Source organism: Anas platyrhynchos, chromosome 3, assembly GCF_047663525.1.
Source record: "Anas platyrhynchos isolate ZD024472 breed Pekin duck chromosome 3, IASCAAS_PekinDuck_T2T, whole genome shotgun sequence".
Classification (NCBI taxonomy): domain Eukaryota; kingdom Metazoa; phylum Chordata; class Aves; order Anseriformes; family Anatidae; genus Anas; species Anas platyrhynchos.
Genome location: NC_092589.1, coordinates 43,376,151 through 43,397,001, shown reverse-complemented (window position 1 = coordinate 43,397,001; position 20,851 = coordinate 43,376,151). Strand labels below are relative to the sequence as shown.

The 20,851-nt window shown below is 41.8% G+C and overlaps 1 protein-coding gene across 2 annotated transcripts in view; it reads left to right on the top strand.

Annotated features, from left to right (window-relative positions):
- Positions 1 to 1,505: 1,505 nt before the first annotated feature.
- MAP3K21 (mitogen-activated protein kinase kinase kinase 21) overlaps positions 1,506 to 20,851 on the top strand; it is a 43,126-nt gene continuing 23,780 nt past the window's right edge. The window contains exons 1-2 of one of the 2 annotated variants that reach the window (XM_027454153.3): positions 1,506 to 2,429; positions 19,676 to 19,856. In XM_027454153.3, coding sequence (XP_027309954.2) covers positions 1,607 to 2,429; positions 19,676 to 19,856 — 1,004 coding nt within the window. In that variant the 5' untranslated portion in view covers positions 1,506 to 1,606. The remainder of the gene's footprint in view (positions 2,430 to 19,675; positions 19,857 to 20,851) is intronic. The other variant, XM_072035773.1, reaches the window with a different exon arrangement.

Here is a 20,851-nt window from a genome sequence, read left to right as displayed (position 1 = left end):
GAGTCCCCGAGCAGCGCCCTTCACCTTCAGCAGTCCGCGGTGCCTCCTTCGGAACCGCGACTCCACTAGGTGGTGCCATGGGAAAGGTTACAGGAGCCTCCTGCCGTCCTCTGCAAAATAATTTCCATCATTAGAGCACCTGGGGACAGCAGTTACATGCCGAGAGCCCGGAGTGCCCGGTGCTGCAGAAACAAGGAGCGTGACTTCGTGCATCGTGGTACTTCGGGGAGCAAATTTTGGAAGGGCAGCTCTAAATAAATATTTAAACTCTTTGCTGTGCTGCAACCAACACCTCGCCTGACCCAAAACATTCCTCAGTTAATTAGTTCCTGCAGATTCCTTCGGATAACAGATAAAGTTCAAGGTGGAATTGGTGTGGCAGAAGGCTTGTATTACAACATGCTTTATGGCTTTTATAATAAGGCAAGTATGCAGATAAGGAAAAGGCTTGCAATTATCTCTCTGAATAGCTGCAAGGCATTCTCTTATATTAAAGGAAATGGGAAAAGACTCGATAGACACGCTGCTTCTGCATTCTTTCTTTTTGGTTAGCACGGTTCAGTAAGTCACTGTCTAATTTTCGCCTTTTGTGGGGAGCTGCAGACATGGTTTAGGCTGTGGGATAAAAAGGAATTTATGAACTTTGTGTAATTTTAATTTTGCATGCCTATTTTGGAACCTCAGTCTTGGGATATCCAGTTGCAAATTTTGTGTTTACGTGCGCTACTCGGGGTGCGGGTTCTGGTGTGAAAACTCCAGCAGCATCCATCACACCTGCTAATTCTACCCGGTGATGTGGTTTGGCACCTTCCCCGAGCCTCTTCTAGACACCTCGGCTTCCACCTCTGGAAACCATCCCTTGGCTGCAGCTTCATCCAGGATGTTGGGCTTGGTGGGACAAAGTGATGGGCTCCAGAGATGAAAACAAATTTTGTTCAATTTTGAAACCAGCGCTTCCCACAGTGTTGGTGTCCCTGAGCCTGCATACTTCCTTCAAGCTTCCAACAAGACAAGTACTGGTGCTTCGAAAATGATTATTTTCCAGATGGGACGTGGAAAATCTGGACTCAGAAATAGCAGGTGTGGAGAAAAACCTGGACCCAGGACCAGGTGTGGCGAAGGTGCTGTTTCCAGGCTTTTTTTTTCCACGCGGGACCTCACAGGGTGGGCGCAGAGCGGGGCTGGAGGAGGAAGCTCTCCGCGTGTAACCCACCCGTCCCCCCTTTAGGCATTAGAGAAGCCAATTTTCCTCAGAACCACCTCAGCTTTTACTCCAGCGAAGCCCCAAGCACCGCACCCGACTGACGAGCGGGCAGCCCCCTGAGGGGGACCACACTCCCCCCTCTCCCCTCCCCGCCCGTTATGGCCGTTAACCCCCTCCTCAGCCGTGCGCTCCCCTCGGGCCAATCCACCCCGCCCTCCCCGCTCGGCGCTTGCGCCCTCCCGAGCGGCGGCATCAGCGGCCGGGCCCCGCCCCCTCCGCGTTGTCCCCGCCCCTCTCCCCTCGCTCCGTCCCTCCCTGCGCGGCGGGGCGGGGCGGGGCGGCGGCAGGTGGGGATGCGGCCGGGCGGGCGCCCCGCGGGCGGCGGGGGCTGAGCGCGCTGCCATGGCCGCGCCGGGGAGCGGCGGCGGCGGTGGTGGCGGAGAGGAGCCGGCCCCAGCCCCGGCGCCGTTGTGGACGGCGCTGTACGATTACGAGGCGAGCGGCGAGGACGAGCTGAGCCTGCGGCGCGGGGACGTGGTGGAGGTGCTGTCGCAGGACGCGGCCGTGTCCGGCGACGACGGGTGGTGGGCGGGGAAGATCCGGCAGCGCCTCGGCATCTTCCCCGCTAACTACGTGACCGCCAGCCGCCGGCCGGGCGGTGGCGGCGGAGATGGACGGGAGCGGCAGCAGCAGGACGAGGAGGAGGAGGAGGAGGAGGAGGAGGAGTGGGGGGCGGCGGGGGGCAGCCCGCCCGAGATCGACTTCGAGCACCTGCAGCTGCGGGAGGTGATCGGCGTCGGGGGTTTCGGCAAGGTGTACCGGGCCAGCTGGCGGGGCCGCGAGGTGGCCGTGAAGGCGGCGCGCCGGGACCCCGACGAGGACATCACGGCCACGGCGGAGAGCGTGCGGCGGGAGGCCCGGCTGTTCGCCATGCTGCGGCACCCCAACATCATCGCCCTGCACGGCGTCTGCCTGCGGGAGCCCAACCTCTGCCTCGTCATGGAGTTCGCCCGCGGAGGGTCCCTCAACAGGGCCCTGGCCGCCGCCGCCGCCGCGTCCTCGTCTTCTTCCTCGTCCTCTTCTTCCTCCTCGGCCGGGCCCGGGGCTGCCCGCATCCCCCCGCACGTCCTGGTCAACTGGGCGGTGCAGATCGCCCGCGGCATGCTCTACCTGCACGACCAGGCCATCGTCCCCATCCTGCACCGCGACCTCAAGTCCAGCAACGGTGAGTCCCGCTGCCCACGGGCCTCCGGGCACGGCGCTGCTGCCCAAAAACCAGCCGCTTGCCCACCAAGCCGGCCTGGGCGCTGTGCCCCCATCCCACCTCTCCCAGAGAGGTGTCACAGCCTGGTGGGCTCGCCCAGTGCTGTCCCAAAAGCTGACAGCCGGGTAGGCTGGGGAGAAGAAGGGCTCGCTGGAAAAACACACACGGAGCAAAGTCCTGGCCTCTCGGGCGGGAGCTCGCTCGGAAGGGAAGCGGGATGAAATCTTTGCACAGTCACGGCTGCAGATTCACGAGACTCCTTTGCTCGCTCGCACACGTTCGGTACTTCTGCTTTCACAAGGCCTTGGCTTGCTATGACTTCCGAAGGCAGGTTTCGCAAAGTTATCACTTGTGAACATTTGCACGTGTTTTTGTTTTACATTCTGTGTTTCTAGCTTTGATGAAGCTCACCTGCATAGGGAGCGTTGCCGCAGAAAAGACAGTAGCTTAAAAACAGTAGGAACTTGTGTGCGGTTGCCAGGTTGGCTTTCAGCCTCTGGCATGGACAAGAGCGCCTGAAAGAGTGAGGGAGTAACTCGGTTCATGCTTAGTGAGACCTTCATCCAGCTGCTGGAGCTGAGACAGGAGCATATAAGCGAGTTGTGCTTGAACAGTGGTTTGCTGGGGTAGAGGTGTTTATGGCTTGCCATTGCGGTTGTTTCAAATTAGTGACCAGAAAGTAGAAATCTCAGTCCATACAGAAATGGCTGAAGCAGTCTCTGCAGCCTTTCCTTTTTGTTCTGAACAGCCCAAATGTGCAGCGGTGTTGCTTTTTTTTTTTTTTTTTTCAGTTGGGCATCCTTAAGTAGTTAAGTCGAAATGAAAAAGCTTCATTCAAGTTGGAAGCACTTTGTTTAAAAGGCTTTTGCAGTATGCCTTGAAGGTCATCATGCATGGGTTGTTAAGACAAGGCTCAGTCATGGGACTGTTCCCGAGAGTACTTTCACTATTTGTTTGATAAAGAAAGGACCTAGCTCAGCTGTATTTGTGGTTCTGTTTGTAGTGCAAGATGATGAACTCCTGGAACGTTGCTTTAGGACCTGGCAGACGTCACGACCAACGCCTTAAATCATATGCAGCTGACAGCAGGCAGCTTGTGTCCTCCTAGTTTGCTGCTCTGTGCAGACTGAGCTGCTTCACCTTTAGCACGTGTGCCTTTCCTTAGACAGAATATGCTACCCTCCTCATCTGACGGTGGCAAAGTCCATATCTGAAATGAATTCATAACCCTGTGGTTTAGCATAGTGCTTAGAGCTGAGTTGGTGACTGCTGTGAACTGATTACCATTATCACCTCTGTGCATGTAGATAATGGCAGAGCGTTTTAAAAATGTGCTTTTAATTACAACCTCAGTACATGTGCTTATTCACTTCTTTCATTATTAACCACTGTTGCACATGCAATTAACTTTAGCCACTTAGTTTTCTCACCCGCATTTCTTTATCTTGGTGAAGCTTGCAGACAGCCTTGATCATCCAACTAAAAGATAACATTGGAAGTCAGTAATACGGTAGTGATGCTGTAGTCATTAAGTTCAACAATTTTACATGAATTTAAAATGGCTGCAAATCCTGACAGTGTGCACTGTTACAGTCCTTGTCCACTCATCCAGGACTTCCCTTCATTCTGGTACTGCTGCCTTTTCCAGCCTTACACGCTGCAGGGGTGACTGGCTGACTTGCTAGCGTGGATGGCAGCAGCGTAGCAATGGCTGTAGCCACAGACAGGGCTCTGCCACAGGATCTGTCTGCTCCTTGCTGCTATCCATGTGCTGTTAGCCGTGGGGTTCACTGCTCTCCATTAGTCAATGCCAGGTACTATGCCAATGTGTCCGTTTCGTGCTGGCTTACTGATTTTCACTGATAAGGGATTTTTCTTCCTTAGACAAGAAATTGGAAAATTTACTTCCCTTAATATGGAGTGCTACAGGATGCTCACCAAACTTCTTCCGTAACAAATAAGTAAGAACTGTTTTCTAGCCCCTTCCATCAGCTTATTTGATCCAAAAAGGATATATGTCCGGACTTGTGGTTGGCAGGCAATAGACAAAGGCAAGCATGTGATTTCTCTCCAAGCCATTCCCTGGAGTTGGGATCTGTAGGACAGTATATGTAGTGCTGTTCACTGACATGACAGTTTAGAGAAGGTGCCACAAACTGAATAGTAGTAATAAAATCAGTAGATTTTTATTATTATTGTTTTGTGGACATTAGAGGCCAGCTAGGTTTGTATGCACAGGTTTCTTTGGGCTCCTTTTAGGAGGTGGGAAAAGGTTTTGTTTCTGCCAAAGCAATAAATGATTACACATGGAAAAGTTTTCAATATTTGGAAGAAAAAGTAACAATGTTTATGAGGGCTGGACAAGGGATTAAGGGGGTTACTCTTGGCTTTTGTTGGTATTGGAGTTTCTTCAATTCTGGAGTTCCTTACTTAGTGGTTATTCAGAAGTAGACAAAACAAAGGTGTAAAGAGCACTCAGCTTTTAAGTAGGTCTGATGAAATTAAATATAGTAAGCATAGACATGGCCGTTAATGGTGATTTGCAAATTAGCTGTGGGTGCTTTATAAAAACTTGTGCAGGTGACGAGGTGAGAAGTTTCTCTGGAAAAGAACACACTCTATTTTGAGAACATAGTCTGTATCTTCCTAACAAGCAGTTCTTATGTTCTTAGATACAGTTTACAGGTTAAGAAGATGATCTAAAAGAAGGATGAAAAGGAGGACTTTACCTGTCTAAAATCTGAAGAAAAATTTAAAAGAAAACTTGAGTTTTTCCAAATCAGCATTGATAGTTGAGGAATTCTGAATTAAAGAATAATGTGAATGAAATGCAGGTATCTTAAGGTGTGAAAAATACAAAAAACTTTAACATTCTTAACTGCATCTCATAGGTACAAGTATAATCTCAATTAAGCGTGCCAGTTGATCAAGAAAAAGTTGCTTTACTGAAAATAAAATCATTCATGTACAAGACTGGATGCTAGTAATAACATGAGTTTTTTTTTCTGGGGGGGGGGGTGCACTTCTCAGTGGGTTTGCTGACTCTTTCAAAGGGCAACTTTTTTGTTAACTGGGGTGGTTTAGGGGCTTGCTGCCACCTCTTCTGATGCTTTTCTTGGAGTCTGAATAAAGCTACTAATATGTTCAGGTAAAACGAGCTAGGCTTCACCTTCTGAAGTCTAGTGTAGAGAAAGCAGAAGTTTGTGGTTTGGGGCTTGATTGCAGATTGTGCAGTACTTCTGCCTAAAAATGTGCTTTATCTCTAGTGCAGCAGCTTTGTGTACTTGCAGAAACCATTACGAAAAGTTCAGAATGTTTTGCTTATGGCGTGGACACATCCATGAGTACAAGGTAAAGCACAAAGTTGATTAGGTGCAGATTTAGTGTACTGGCATAATACTGATAAGTCCTCTGTATTCGTTTGTTAGAGATGGATATGTGAGCAGGCTTTGGTTTGCTGTGACTTCCACTAGTTCTTCCAGCATCACAGGGTCCATTGCAGCCCTCACTTCTCTGAAGTGTGCTGAGTTTGTATTCCTTTTAGATATCATCAAGAACAGCTTGATTTGCAAGGATTGTTGAATACGGCTGTGGATGTGACAGTGCTAATGAAAGCAATACTTGAAATCTGAAGGAATCAAGCATACAACAGAATAGTGAAACTGCAACTGGACAATTCACTTGAAGGTAGCATTCTTCAAACTAATCTCACACAATAAATTTGAGGGAAGGTGTACTGGAATTTGAGGAAAAGCAAGGACAAATAACCTTTGGTTCTTTGTTATAGGTTATTTATAGCAAAATTGCTCACGTCATGCTGCTAAAACTCCCTTAAAATAAGATGGAGATGTTCTCAAGGATCTGTAACATCTACTTTCCCTCTAACTTCTTTACCCAACAACATTATGCTAGCTGTTGTGTGAGGGGATGAAAAGTTTTACATCAAATTTCTATTCGGTATCTTAACCAATTTTATTCTGAAATCACTGGGGTGCAGAATTTGTCTTCTAGCTCTGTTTTGAAGAGGGAAGACTTAGGACATCACAAGTAAAGCTGTAAGGATTGCTTGTACATTAGAGTGCTTGAATATGCAGTGTTTTCTAAGGAGCAGTTATGAAGAAAAATCAAAATGAAATTATTACAGTTGGTTTTGGTAGTTTTGAGGGAGAAGAGGACTCTTTTTTTCTGCAAATTTGAGCTTCAACCTAACTTTCTGTATCTGGAAATAAAGTCATAAGATGTCTTCTAATGGCAGCAAAAGTTGTTTCTTTCTGTAGCCATGAGCCAATTACTGCTCACCTGATACATTACATTAAATAAAAAAAAAAAAGTGTTTTTGATTTTTCTGTGGGCACATGCCCTGCATCTTCTTCACCTCCCTGTGATGCTGTCACTCATGATAGTTTTGCTCTTCTGCTCCCTGGGATGTTCGCAGCACCCCTGCCAGACTAGCCATAGCTGTCACAGACTACTAGGGCCTTCCTGCTGCCTCCTGTAGCAGCCTGCATCTGCTGTCATCAGTCTGAAAACAGCTCATGTAGCCTTGCTCCCCACTCAGGTGGCAATACTGGCTGGCATCTCTAAGGTCTGGAGAGGAAAGAACATTTCTCTGGCGGATTTGATGGATGTCCTCTTCTGTAAGATGGCTGATTTCCATGAAACCCGAAGGAACCTGACAGCTCCGAGAACAGGGCTATGCTCTCAGTAATTCATCTGACAGACAGACAAAATAGTGGGGCCAAATTCAGGAGGGCTGGCTTAAAGAATACCCTTAGCCCACAGGTAGTGGACCGCTGATCCTAGACTATGTGCTGGATTGTCCTCTGGTTAGGAAGATGCTCTGTCCATAGATAATTCTGTAGATGTTTCATGAGCCACTTATTTGTTAGCAGTTTAAAATTCTTCTGCCTTAGTGTTCAGTGCTGTGTTCATATAGGAAGTCATGGTAATTAAACGCTACTCTTCTTAATTACTTAAATTACATAAAGCTTAGAAACTGTTCCAGGTCTACCAGCTTCCTAGCCCATCTCTATGAGTTTAAGTAGCCCTGCCTTGTGCTGTGCTGTGAAGATAATGCTGCTGCATTGCAACAGAAAAACTGGTCGTGCATCCTGGGTATGTGGAGCAGGAAGGAGCTCTGGTTTTAGCAATCTTGTCTGATTAGTATTCTTAAAAAATACCCTCATGCAAACTGTAGGATTGCCGGATTTCATCAGCTTGGAGAACAGCATCTCTTTTGAAGGTTATGAACTATAAAAGTTAGCATGTCATTGAATTCAAGTATGTTTTTCTCTTCGGTATCGTTATATCACTTGAAAGTGTTCTGCTTTGTTTCATAAAACCTTGCTCCCAGTATTCGATGTGCTCTGACTATTGTAGATAGGGATTTTATTTTCTCTATTTTTAGAGGCCCTGACAGCCTGCTGGATTCTGTGGGAGCAGCAAAGGTTTAGCAGCCTTGAGACACAGTGTATCAAAAGAAATGTTTTGTGTTATGCCCATTATATTTTCACTTGATACATTTACTTGCTGCATGTAAATACTTTCTATCTTTTGTGTTCAGAAAGAGATACTAGAATTCAATGAAGAACAATTTTAAATAGCTGGTTGCTGTGGCTTTCACCATCTGCAGTAGAAATAGCTAGTGATAAAATGTCATAGAGGTTAACTTCCAAGGGAAGGAGGTGTTTTGGCATTTAAAAATGTTTCTTTTATTTGGTGTAAAGATTCTGGTCCTTAAACAGGTAGTATAGTTAATAAATATATATATGTGTATGTATATATATGTGTGTATACATATAGAGAGAGAGACATCTCATTCTGAATCTCACATCTCTCATGTCTTTCTCCTCCCCCTGTCTTTTTTCTGTCTCCTGTAAGACACCAAATAAGCTGTTTTACAGCTGTTGGAAGTCTGTCTCCTCCTGCTCCCTGTTGGACTCCTCCCTGGGAGGCTTCTGCAAGAGGCACATTTGGGCCAAGGTTTCTGGAGACCTCTTCTTGCCCAGCATGGGTGATCACATCCTAGTCTGCACCTTTCAGATTTTCTGACAGTTTTTTCTGAAATGGCAGTTTTGGGGTGGAAAATCAGGCAGCTAAATAGCTCCCTTATGTTGTTAAAATAATCATATAATTTTGTTCCTTCCCCTAAACACTGAGAAAAGAAATTTGCATGCTGGCTGTAAGGCTTGTGTGATGAGGTATTGTATTAAACAAACAAAACACAAAAATATAACTGCGATTTGGGCATTGATAGTGTTAGCCAACATTAGAAAAATGTGAGAGCTAATTGAGTTTTCAGCTCCAGTTGTGTATCTCCCCACCGCTTTTGGGGACTGCAAGCACAGTACGTGTGTTTGGACCTTCCAATTACATATCTTAAGTTCATAGTTATGTTCTGCAAACTTAAAAGAATGAAGAAGTAACACATCATTGAACTGTACTTGGATGTTGAATGCTATTTTGTGGTTTCTTTGACCTTAGAAGATAATGGCTTTTTGTTTTCAGCCTTTTATTTTTCTTATCAGTAAGCATAAACTTTCTTCTAAACATGCTTCAGTGTTTCAAGTTCTGTGGCCTTGTAGAATGAATGTTTGCAAGGAGTATTTGCAGCATGGATGACTTCTGCCCTTGATTTTTTTTATTTTTGATGATCTGTTTAAATTTGAAACATTGAACCTCAGTTCAGTGGTCTTCAGTAGTAATGCTTATAAAAAGTGCAGATTTGTTTGTTTTTAAGCTTTTTTTTTTCTTGTTAGAGGTAAAATTATGGTATTGAAGTCAATAAAAATATACGTAGAAGTACATTGAAGACCAAGTGACTTAAACTGTTTATGGTAGCAGTACCAAGCTAATAACTGGTGTCATAAACTTACATTCCTGATTTGACCATTTAAAACTAATTTCACCATTTTTACCTCACTTTACCATGTTACCAGAGCTTTACCCCACATCAGTAGCTGCCAGTAAGTGGTTTTATAAATTTTGACCCACTTAGCACCTCTGAAAGCCATGGGTTTATATATAAAACAAATTTAGATATAAGTATATATAAAAAATAGTGTATAATGTCAGCACATAAGTATTCTTCCTGCCAGGTTTAACCTTTTTTGTGTGGGGTCATAGCTCCAGTTAAATCAATCCTAGACATGCCAGTGTTGGCTATATAATCATGCTTTGTTCTCTTCATAGCTACTAAAATCTGTGTTTTGGCAGGTGTGCTATTAACTCAGAGCTGATAAGCTGGCCCTCCCTCTGAAAAATGCAGGAGTAACTGCTTCATTTCTGTGGTTTGTTATGGGACAAAGTAACTCCTGGAACTGGATGTGTTTTGGTTCTGTATGCTTGGGTTGTTTTCTCTCTTTTTTTTCTACTAGGATTAATGTCATTGTTATTCCTGAAACTAGTTGTATTTCTTTTCTCCTAATGTATCATATAAAAAGGAAAAGTTATCATTTTTAACTTGTTGCTGAATCTACACTAATTGAGACAAAAGAGCAGGTTTTCTCTTCCCAAGAGTGCTGCCAAGCTTGCAAAGTACTCATTTTAAATGACACATTTTGCCTTTGCTATTAAAGAAGATTAGAGTTCTTGGAAACGCACAGTTGCGAGAGGCTGCTCCTCAGCTACTGAAGAAGCCACAAGGATTTAACAAAAACTTGATATACAAAACTTGGCAGAAAAAAATATTTAGAAAAACAAAGAAGTGGGCTCAAAATTTGTCTTTTTTTTTTCTGATTTATTTTGGAACAGTTTGAGTTTAGCAAAAAAAAAAAAAAATTTAAAACAACAAGACTCTTTTAAATGTTCTTTAAAATAAATTGCTTTAATTCTCAGATGAAACTGATGATCAAAGTTGAAGACCTTTATGGAATGTAGCTTATTAAAATCTCCCATAGAAATGATGTTAAAGGGGTTTCATTTGTCGTGATGAGTTTCTCAGGGAACTATGTGACTACACTTGACAAAGTGTCTACAACCAGAGTTTGTTTGGGTTCTTGGACTAATTTTTCATAGTGTAGGCATCTTCAAAGGGACAAGAAAAAATTCTTTTGTCTTGAGTTTATTCAGCTGATTCTTTTCAATAGTAAATTTCATCAAAGGTGATTTTATAATAGATTCCAGCTTTGCTGCTTTTTCCATCTTTATACCTAGTTGTAAAAGAGTTTGATCTACTGAAATAGGTGAGGGGCCATAACTGAAGAGGAGTTTAAGATATGTATTTTAGTGATAGGTAGCTCTTACAGGCTTGGTTTTGACATCAGCCTACACCCTTATACTTCAGTTTCATTAGTAAGTCACCTTCAAAGGTAGAATGTGTTTTGATTTAATTAATTTTTTAGTGTGTATGTCTATACATTTACTTAAAACTTTTCTAACCTATCTTTGATTTCAAAGTGGTACTTCTGTGCATAAAGTATCCTAGAACAAGCACAACAAATGCAGCTTGATATGGACCACAAAAAGTAAAGTAACAAGGAAGTACATAATTGACAAGTACAGTGTGTTACACTCAGGAAAAGTATGTCAACTATGTAAATACTTTCATGTGTTCAGAAGCTGTGTATTTTCCTGATTAGCTTGAAATAAAAAATATAGCAAGTGATTTTCTATTTACTGGAAGAAGATAATCTAAATCCAAAAGAAATTTGAATTAAATATTCTTGCTTTTTAAAATTAACTATTGTGCAGGTGATTTGACTAAGGATAGCAAAGTTAATTTGGTAGCTTGGTTCCGAAGGAAGGTAACATCTTGCTTCTGGGTGTCATTTCTGAGGTTATAAACCTCAGCTGCATTGGCCTTGTGAATTTGGTATGCTGCATAGCATACGTTGGTTTAATTTGAAGAAAATGTCCAGGTTGTGAATTTGGAGTAAGGGAGGTATTAGCACATTCTCTGAAAATTTATTTTGGAGGAAATTGTACCTCATGAATTCAGTACTGGCTATGACTCTCCTTTTGCAGTTTGAGTATAATAGCTCTGGTTTGGCTTTTTTTTGAATAGAAAGGAATTGCTTAAGAAAAATAAATTATTCACTATTTCCTAACAAAGATGATTATCTTTAAGGAATGGATAAGCACTCACTCTACTCTGTAGAGCTTGAAACTAAAAGAATTCTTTAGTCAGGAATGACTGATTTACCACCAAATTATTGCTCCTAGTTGCTCTTAGCATTTCTTTCTAATCTCCCTGCATTTTGGTCACTGTTTTTATTGCATAGCTGCCTTTTAAAAACTAGTAACAAGCAAAGAAGAAAGACCTTAAAAGCTCACTTGAAAACAAAGTAATTGCTGTGTTTCAAATAACTATGGAATTTCCTGGTAGGTACAGTGTAAACGAGTGCTGTGAGTTTTAAAAGTAAGCTTCAGCGTGGACTGATTTCTATTGAATTGTAAAATTGTGGAGGGATTGCTGTAGTGTGGTAACCCTTAAGTGCAAAATTTAAATAGAATTAATCCTGGTATTTTACTAAACAAAGGACTTGAACGTTTAGCGTACAATCTGCTTTTGTTTTTTTTCTAGTGCAACGTCCAAATCCTCAATTTTCAGAATTTACTTTTTAAACTGGTAATTATTTGAATGTCTAATTATAAATGCTCATTACCTCTGGTACTTCCTCTTAAGGCATAACAGAAATTTCTGTTTTGTGTTGCAGAACTATCAGAATAGCAGGTAAAGTACAGATGGCAGGCAGGAAAATAACTTGCAGCATCTGCGGTGTGTGCCAATAACTTGTTAAAACTGCTTCTTTCTCTCAAGTTTCCATTTGCCCAAAGTTGCTTTAATAATGGTTATTAAAGAAGTGAAGGGGAAGCAAAAAAATGGTGATGTAAGGTATGTTGCAGTTGTTGAAATCGCTCCTCTCTCTTCTTTTCTCCTTTTTTCTAGACACTCAGGCGAGTCTTCGTCATTCTAATGTTTTGCCTGTTTTTTCTGTGCCACATGTCCCACTATGGGATATGTTTTTCTTATGTGTTTGGTGTGTATTTGTAAATTCTTGCTATCAAGGACATTTTCTGTCAAGTCTTGTCTTGTTTTGGCTTTCCAGTTAGGAACACTTTGTTCAGGACTTCTTAAATATATGTTGGCTTGTGTGAGGTAGGGTTTTTTCTAAGCTAGATGTTTTTAAATAAATATACTTAAGAACAAATTGTTGAGCTGCTTTCAATTCAGTATGAAAATTAAGAAGTGATTAACTTCTTAATTAAAGAATGTATGTAGCGAAAGGGCATATAGGATAGTGGAGCACAGTATCCTTATAATCACAGAATGGTTTGGGTTGGAAGGGACCGTAAAGATCACCCAGTTCTAACCCCTGCCACGGGCAGGGACACCTCCCACCAGACCAGGCTGCCCAAAGCCCCATCCAGCCTGGCCTTGAGCACCTCCAGGGATGGGGCATCCACAGCTTCTCTGGGCTGCCTGTGCCAGGGCCTCACCACCCTATAAGGGAAGAATTTCTTCCTAATATCTAAACTAAATCTACCCTTTTTTAGCTTAAAAACATTAGCCCTTTTCCTGTTACTACATGCCCTTGTAAAAAGCCACTCCGCGGTTTTCCTGTAAGCCTGGAGGTTCGGTGCTGGAAGGCCACTATAAGGTCACCCTGGAGCCTTCTCCTCTCCAGGCTGAGCAACCCCAACTCCCTCAGCCTGTCTTCATAGCAGTGGTGTTCCAGCCCTCTGATCATCCTCATGGACCTGCTCTAACAGGTCCACATCCTTCTTATGTTGGGGGGGGTCTCAGAGCAGAATGCAGTACTCCAGGTGAAGCCTCACAATAAGAGGTAGAGGAATGCCTCCTGCATATGTAATCTTTATGTAAAGGATGAAATTCTTTTGCTGATGGTGAGCTCTAAACTTCATCCAGTGAGTTGATCACAATCTGATGCTGGCTGCAGAGGTGAGGGGCTCAGCTCTTAACTGTTATATTAAGAACTCGCAGGAGAAAAGCAAGATGTCTAAGAAGTAGTGCTGTGGATCACCTTTTGTACGCATTGAAGACATCCTGATCAGTTAATGTTTTCACTCTGATAGTTAATTTGCGGTTGAAACACTCAGTAGAGCTGGACGTGGCTTCTATAAACGGTGCTGAAATTTTAATGTCAAATTGCAATTGGAACCAAATAACAGCTAGAAGGAATGGAGGTGGGTCTCTTAATATTGACAAGGTAGTGTGTTTCATACGCTGAATATGCAACGTGATTAATCAGGTTTTTTTCCTGCTTGTTAATTCCCAGGTAAAGATACAAGGTTGCCCTGCTGGTTTTGATGCATGTTGATTTAGTGAATTAACAGGAACCGGATTAATTTACAAACAGATGGAGAGGGAACTGACTGGGGGCATGGGGGGATGACAGTAGCAGCATTGTCTACACAATCTTCACTTGCAAGTAGAGCTGTATACTGTAACCTATTTATTTTCTGTTTGGTGTTCTTGAGGAATGACTTTATTGGTGGTAAATATAATGGCATGTAGGCACTCAACCTGTAATCATATTAAGTTAAATGGCTATACTATTAAATAACTTGCAAAACGCATAATGAACTCTTCAGAGAACTGTAGATAAATTGGCAAGAAAAGGTGGCAAGTAACTACTAATTCAAGAAAGTAAGACTGCTTAGCATTGTATTCTTGATAGCAACAAAACAGATGTTGAAGAGAGTATAGTAGAAACTTCAGACGGTAAAGATAGGAGTAATCCAAAGAAGTTGAGCATTTCAGGTTAATTTTTGTAAATCTAAGCACTAAAAATGCATCTAAGCTTCCTATGTGTGTTCAGTCCTTTAACTTGGCTTCTTTTTGTTTAGCCCCTTAAACCAATTGTGTAACCCAAAAGGGTCTGCTGAAAGTGTTGGAATGCATTATGAAATTAAAATTGATTTAATTGCATGAAGTCTTTGGATTTCAAGAATCTTGTCAAAGACTGTATTAAACAGGGACTTTCAGATAGTTAACAAAGTTGGAGAAATATAATGATCTGTGTATGTTTAGTATCAAAAAAAAACTAACACTGTAGGAAATAACATTAAAAGAATAGCATTGAAGATCTTAGCGCTAGGTGGAAGTTTCCTAGTTATGCTGCCAACTACAAGGTCTGTCCAGACTTCCCTCAGGCTTGCTTTAAATACTGTTACTTAAACTACGTGAATTTAAAAAAATAGAAAGGGGAGAAAGTGAGCTTTTTTGGTCAAGTTGTGCTTTAAACAAAATTCTTGTGATTTAAACAAATGATTTCAATTACTCTTTAGAGTTTCAGCTCAGTACTGGAGGTAGCACTGGGGGTGTTGTCCTAGATCTGAGTTTGCATGCACCCCAGGAATCTGACTTGTCTAAATGTGCTCTTTCCCATTATTTCTTAACTGCTTACAGCTAATCTTGTAGCCAGGAAGTATCTGATGGCAGTAATATTTGGTGCTTCAAAAAAAAAAAAAAAAAAAAAAAAGAACTGGGTCCCGTCTCCCCATTTGTGTAACCAGTTGGTTCCTCTCATGTTCTTTGTTCTTTTTTTAGCATGTAGCAGAGCCCTGCACCCAACTTCCAGTTCTCTGTTCCGTGGAACACAGCATCTATGTCCTGCCTCACACTTTGTGTTTTTGTTTTGTTTTTTTTCTCAGAAAGATTTTCAACTCAACTCAAGCCTAAATTCTGTTCCTTTCCTGACGGATGACAGATGTATGGGAACAATAGTAGTTCTGTGGAGGTGCTGCCAGTCCAGGTTTAATTAGAGAAACACTGAGCTAGCCGGTGCTTTCCAATTCTGCAGATCCAGTTATAAAAAGTACAGAACAACTTATCTGCATACTGCTACACCATAAAATATTTGCAGTACACCATCAGTAGAGATGACTCTAGAGAGTAGAGTCATCTAGAGTAGAGAGACTTCAGCTGTAACTATGATAATGCAGAAAGCAAGCGGGACAGATTCAATGGCATTGCTATTTTAGCAACCATTAGGTTTGACAGGAAGATTGTTGAATTTTGTGACTTTTTTTGAGGAGCAAGCCAGAAGGGGTTGGTGGAAGAACAGAGGCAATATCTTGGAATCTGGTATGAATCTCCTCCCACCCCTGTAGCTCCAGTTATAAAACCAAGTTTAGTCATGAGCGTGCAAGTAAGATGGGCTGGGCAGGGCACCAGGGAGAGCGTGGTATTGATAAGAGCACTGGTGCTTTAGACCTGCATCTTATTTGTAGATATGGCTGATTTCTGTTCTCAGCCATAGTTTAGTGTAGTGAAGAGGACAAGCTCTTCTGACTTATCTAAATTAAAGCTGTTACAGGCTCCTAATTGTTCTATTTTCTGCACCTGCCCCTGTTTAGGTTACTTTTGTTGAACATATATATTCAGTTCTAGTCATCCAGTATTTCACGTGAGGTCTTATGCCTTGTACAACTCTAATGATACTTCCCTGTTTCTCCTGAAAAAGCCTTTTTTTAGTACCTCTTAGAATTGCATGAGCTACTTCTGCAACTCTGTGCAACTGCTGTTTTGGTTCTCCTTCTGTTAGCTAGAATAGCCAGACCTTTCTTCTTCCTTCACCTCTGCTTTATAGCTGAAGAGTGTGGTATCAATCACTTCTACCTTTGCGTGTTTTCCTAGCATGATAATGTGGCCTTCCTCAGAGTGGGCACTGTTTTCTGACTTTGCTGTCCATTCTTGACATGCACTTTGTATTTTTCCTCAGATTGCTAATTGGCACGCGAAGCAAACTTGTTTCTAATAAACTCAGTGATGACTTCTTTTCATCCTGGTAACTAACTTGTCTTTTGAGATCTTCCTTTATATGGCATTGTATAGAATTCTTTGATTAGTTCTTACCCTGTCTTTATGATTAAACTTCCTAAAAGGCACTTGCATCTGCTCAGGTCTGCTACCTTATCCCTCTCTTAAAAACTATTTAGCAGGAAAAAAATGGGATTAGCGTGATGTGAGCTGTTTGTAATATAACTCTGCTGTAATTTTGTTCTGTTCTGTGTTCCTCAGTGTTCTTAATTATTGTCCTGAACTAGTGTTCTTGAAAGTCTATTCCAAGATGTCATTTAAGTCAAATTAACATCTGTTGTTGAGCAAATTTAGATCTTTACTTTTATTTTGTCATAGACTGCCATCACTTTACAGAGTCATAAAAAGGATTGATAGTAGATGTACATTTTTAACGTTAGCCCTACTCTGAGTGGGGAGTTTGAGGTCCATTTTAACCTGAACTATTTAAAATTCTGTGAACTACTTCCTTAGTGGTCTAGAATGAGTTATGCCTGGATTTCCAGTTTTTCTTCAGTAACGTTAGATAGCTCAAGAGTATAAGTTCTTATCTGTACGATTAAAGATAAATTTACTAGGGATGCTTTTAGAACCCTTGTGTATCCTTGCTGCACTGTCAAAAACTTATTTAATTCTTAGGGCATCCATTATATCATAGCTTCCAATGTTAATACCACTCAGCCATGTAGTGATTATATTTTTTCATTTTTCTCTCTAACTCTAAGGACTTTTTTGCATGTATCTTGAACCTATTGATTTATATTTCATGGAATTATTGAAAATAGCATGCAGTGACATCTTCTGTTCCCCAGTTGTAAATAGTTCTGGGCACATGCTGTCTCTAATATTCAAGCAGTGCCTGGTGTATGGCACTCAAACCTCAGGTACTGTGATGTTAATAAATTTTTTGTCTCCTTGATCTATCTGCAGAAGGGCAAAGTCAGGACAGAAGGCGTGGTAAACTCAGAATCAAGTTGAAAACAGCGTAACCAGGTGGAAAAATATGCGGCCTTAAAATATTTAGTCAAACGTTTATTTCTTGCTGTAGTACATGCGATGTTTGAATAACAATCTGAGATAAAGTTTTGTTAGTTTGACTGACGCAAAGCATTCTTATCACGTTTGACTTAGTCTCCTTCTCTTAGGTTTTGAATCATTCGGAAATACTCACGGTCTCTGGTTTTGCTTGTATAAGCCTGAACTTTACTCTTTGTGGAAGGCATCAAGTCTGAAAAACGTTAAGCTAGGGAGTGCTAAGCTGGCCGTCACCCAGCCCCGCATCGGAGGTGCACGGGAGCCTGGCAGAATAACTTGAGGGGTTTGGAGGAGTGATAAGTGGGGGCTGTGTGAGCAGGGCGAGCACAGGGCTGCCCGAGTGACTTCGGACGGACAGACGGGTGGCTGGTGAGGGCTGTGAGGCCGCAGAAGGACGAGGGGCCACAGGCTGCCATGTGGGAAGCAGCGCGGCTCCGCTGTGTTGCCAGGCCGCGCGCCGTGGGGCCGCTCGCCGGACCCTGCAGGAAACGGAAGCGCGGCTTGCTGAGGAACGTGGTCCCTTCCTAGGATGAAACCTGGCCGTCAGCCAGTTATTACCTGTTGCAAGACTGACTGTTTTTGGTTTCGGTCACATTGACTGACAAGGAATGTCAGGAATTCTGCTGAGCATGTTTGAAATGGAAGAGCAAACAATAGGTCTTTCATTCAAGTATAAAAGTTATAAAAACCCGTGCATGAATTTAGCTTGTTCTGGTGGTGCCGGCTTTGAGCTCGGGGTTTGTCTGTACCATTTTGGCCTTCGTTTCTTCCACTCTGCGTTAAGAAGCTTACTGAAAATGGAATGTGGGCTCTGTCTTTTTTAATCTGGATTTGACATCATTTTTTGAAATGCTCGTAAGAGTGCAATTAATCTGTACCAGTAAAAACGATTTCTTGCAATTGCAAATACAGGCTCATCGGTTTTTCCTCTGTAGGGCAAGGTCATTTTTCATCTGCTTTTTCTTAATGGGTTCCCTTGAACTGCGCTTTGCACTCCATATGCTTGGAAAACACGTGCATTGCTGATTCTTCTTATTTGCAATTCAACTTTTGATCTTTGGCCCAGGAGATCATTTTAGCAGAAAATTAAAATTGAGTTACTACCGTAGATGGTGACAGAGGCACTGAATATGAAATTAAAACTGTAGTGTGTTAATAACGATTCCTTTGCACCCGTTGGCTTTCTCTTTGTCAGCTTGAGCACAGCAAGCCCATTCTTTTCTTTTAAGGCTCTTTTAAGAAGCTTTATTACAACTTTGCCAATGCTCTTATGTTAAGAACAGGTCAGATGATGAGTGCACAAGCTGTATGAGGGAGCACCAGAAAGAAAGATAATTTGCCAATTCACCTTGAACAGGCGTGAAGTTACAGTGGATCTAACACAATATGGATTTGATCCAAGTGCAGGGACTTGCTGCTGGTTGTGTATTCCCAAAGCAAGCTAACCTCCCTGGTATCATTTCCCAACCTCTAGTGATTTGTGGCCTGGGGATTTCTTGAACCTAAATTCCTGTTGTTTTTTTTTAATGTAATTGCTCTTGATGGAGTTGTCTTTTGTGAATTTGTGTAGGTGCATTTTAAATCGAAGTAAAATAATAGTATTCACACGCTATGCCAAAAATTCCAAAGTACACCTACAGTGTTGTGTGAACAACTGCCGCGTGTGTTTGATTCTTATCAGCTAATTTTGTTTGATGTTGTCCACGTCTCGTGTTGAGAAGCTGTGAACAATTGTTACCTGTAGCTTGCTTCATTCCCTGCCTGTTATCAGAGACTCTTCTCTCAGCTGTTTCTTTCCCCTGCTCACAAGCACCGGTCTATCAACTGTCCCTTGTAACTGAGGGCATGCTGCTCGGAGCACCCCCAGTTGCATCTTTCTCTGTGTATCTCAGTTTTATGATACACTTTTTGAGATGATGAACCAGGGTTGAATATAGTATTAGGGACATATTTTTAATGGTGATATACAGTTTCCTATTGTGTTGAGAATTCTTAATATCCACCTTTGTTTTACTACTACTCCTGTTTTTACTACTTCAGAATCTTGTTCTAAAGTGAATACCATTTTCATGGCCTGTCGTCATCTGTAGGATGGTAGCATTCTGTGCTTTCTTACACTTAAGTGCTTTGCTTTACATCTCTTTCCACTGGGTTTCATATACTAGCTTAATGTGTACTTACACAATTGCAGAAAGTGCTCTTGACACCATATTTCTCCCTTTCATTGCTCAGAGTAGGCTAGAATTATCAGTAACCTTTTTTATTTTTATGTAAAATTTCAGTAATTTAACAACATTTGTATTAAACAGTTATTTGCAAAGTGCAAGGTGTATGTGAAATTAATAACAAGACTAGATATTTTAGTTTGATTCCAATGCAACTTATCTACAAACTCGATCTTTTGCAGTTTTGTTGCTAGAGAAGATGGAACATGATGACATTTGCAATAAAACTTTGAAGATTACAGACTTTGGTCTGGCTAGAGAATGGCACAGAACAACCAAAATGAGTGCAGCAGGGACTTATGCGTGGATGGCGCCCGAAGTTATCAAGTCCTCCCTGTTCTCTAAAGGAAGTGATATTTGGAGGTAAGAAGTTTTGTCTGAAGACTGTTCAGTACAAGTTATGTTGATGGTTTTGGATGGATTTTTAATTTACTTTTTCTTTGGTTGTTCTAAGTTGCTTTCTCATTATATGGCAAGCATAGCTGTTCTAAGAAAAATATTAATATCTCAGCCTGTACTTCATTTCATCTACCTGTATTTATTTGTGACTTACAAATTTGGAGGAAGGAGAGGGAAAATAAGCAGGAAAAACATATTTTGGAAAGAAAGCAAGGTCTCATTTAAGAGAAGCTTTTTAAAATACCTGTTGGTTAAGATACCCAAGTAATTTATCTGGAGTATTAATATAAAGTACTCTTGATATACTACTTCATGATCAGTTTCATAATGTTTGTATTTGTTTGTATTCATAAGTGTTTGCTCTGTATCAGATGTCTGAAAAGTCTCATTGTGCATAAAGAAATGTGACCAGCCAGTTATTACCTTGTCATGTCTGATAAACAAAACTAGCTGACAAACTAGAACTTTGCCAGTTAACTGAAATTAGTGCTGCTTTCTAGGAATCTAGAATGTGGTTATGCATAAAAGTAAACGGATCTGAATTTTTATGTTCATAGGGATTTTGCTTCCAGTAACTGGAGTGAAAAGAGAGTGTTTTCACAAAACTATTTTAACCTACTGTCTAATTTGGGAAATGAGGAACTGCCTATGTTAAGTTTTTGAATTTCGCATTACAGACATTATGGTGGATCATTAATAAATGATGTCTCTCAATACTGATGCTATTTCTGAGTGATGCGTAGGAAACATGTATCACGGAAAGGTGATTTAGACTTCAGTTTCAGTTTAGTTTTGTGAATGGAGAAGAGTTGTGATTGCACAACAGGCTTTAAAAGCTGCAGTGCCTCACCCTGAAAAGTCTACATTTCTTTTTAAAATGGTTTCTCTGCGAAGGATCTAAGGTAGCTATTTAGGGAAGGAGGGGAGGACTTCAATCTGTTTTCTTATGCCTTTATTCA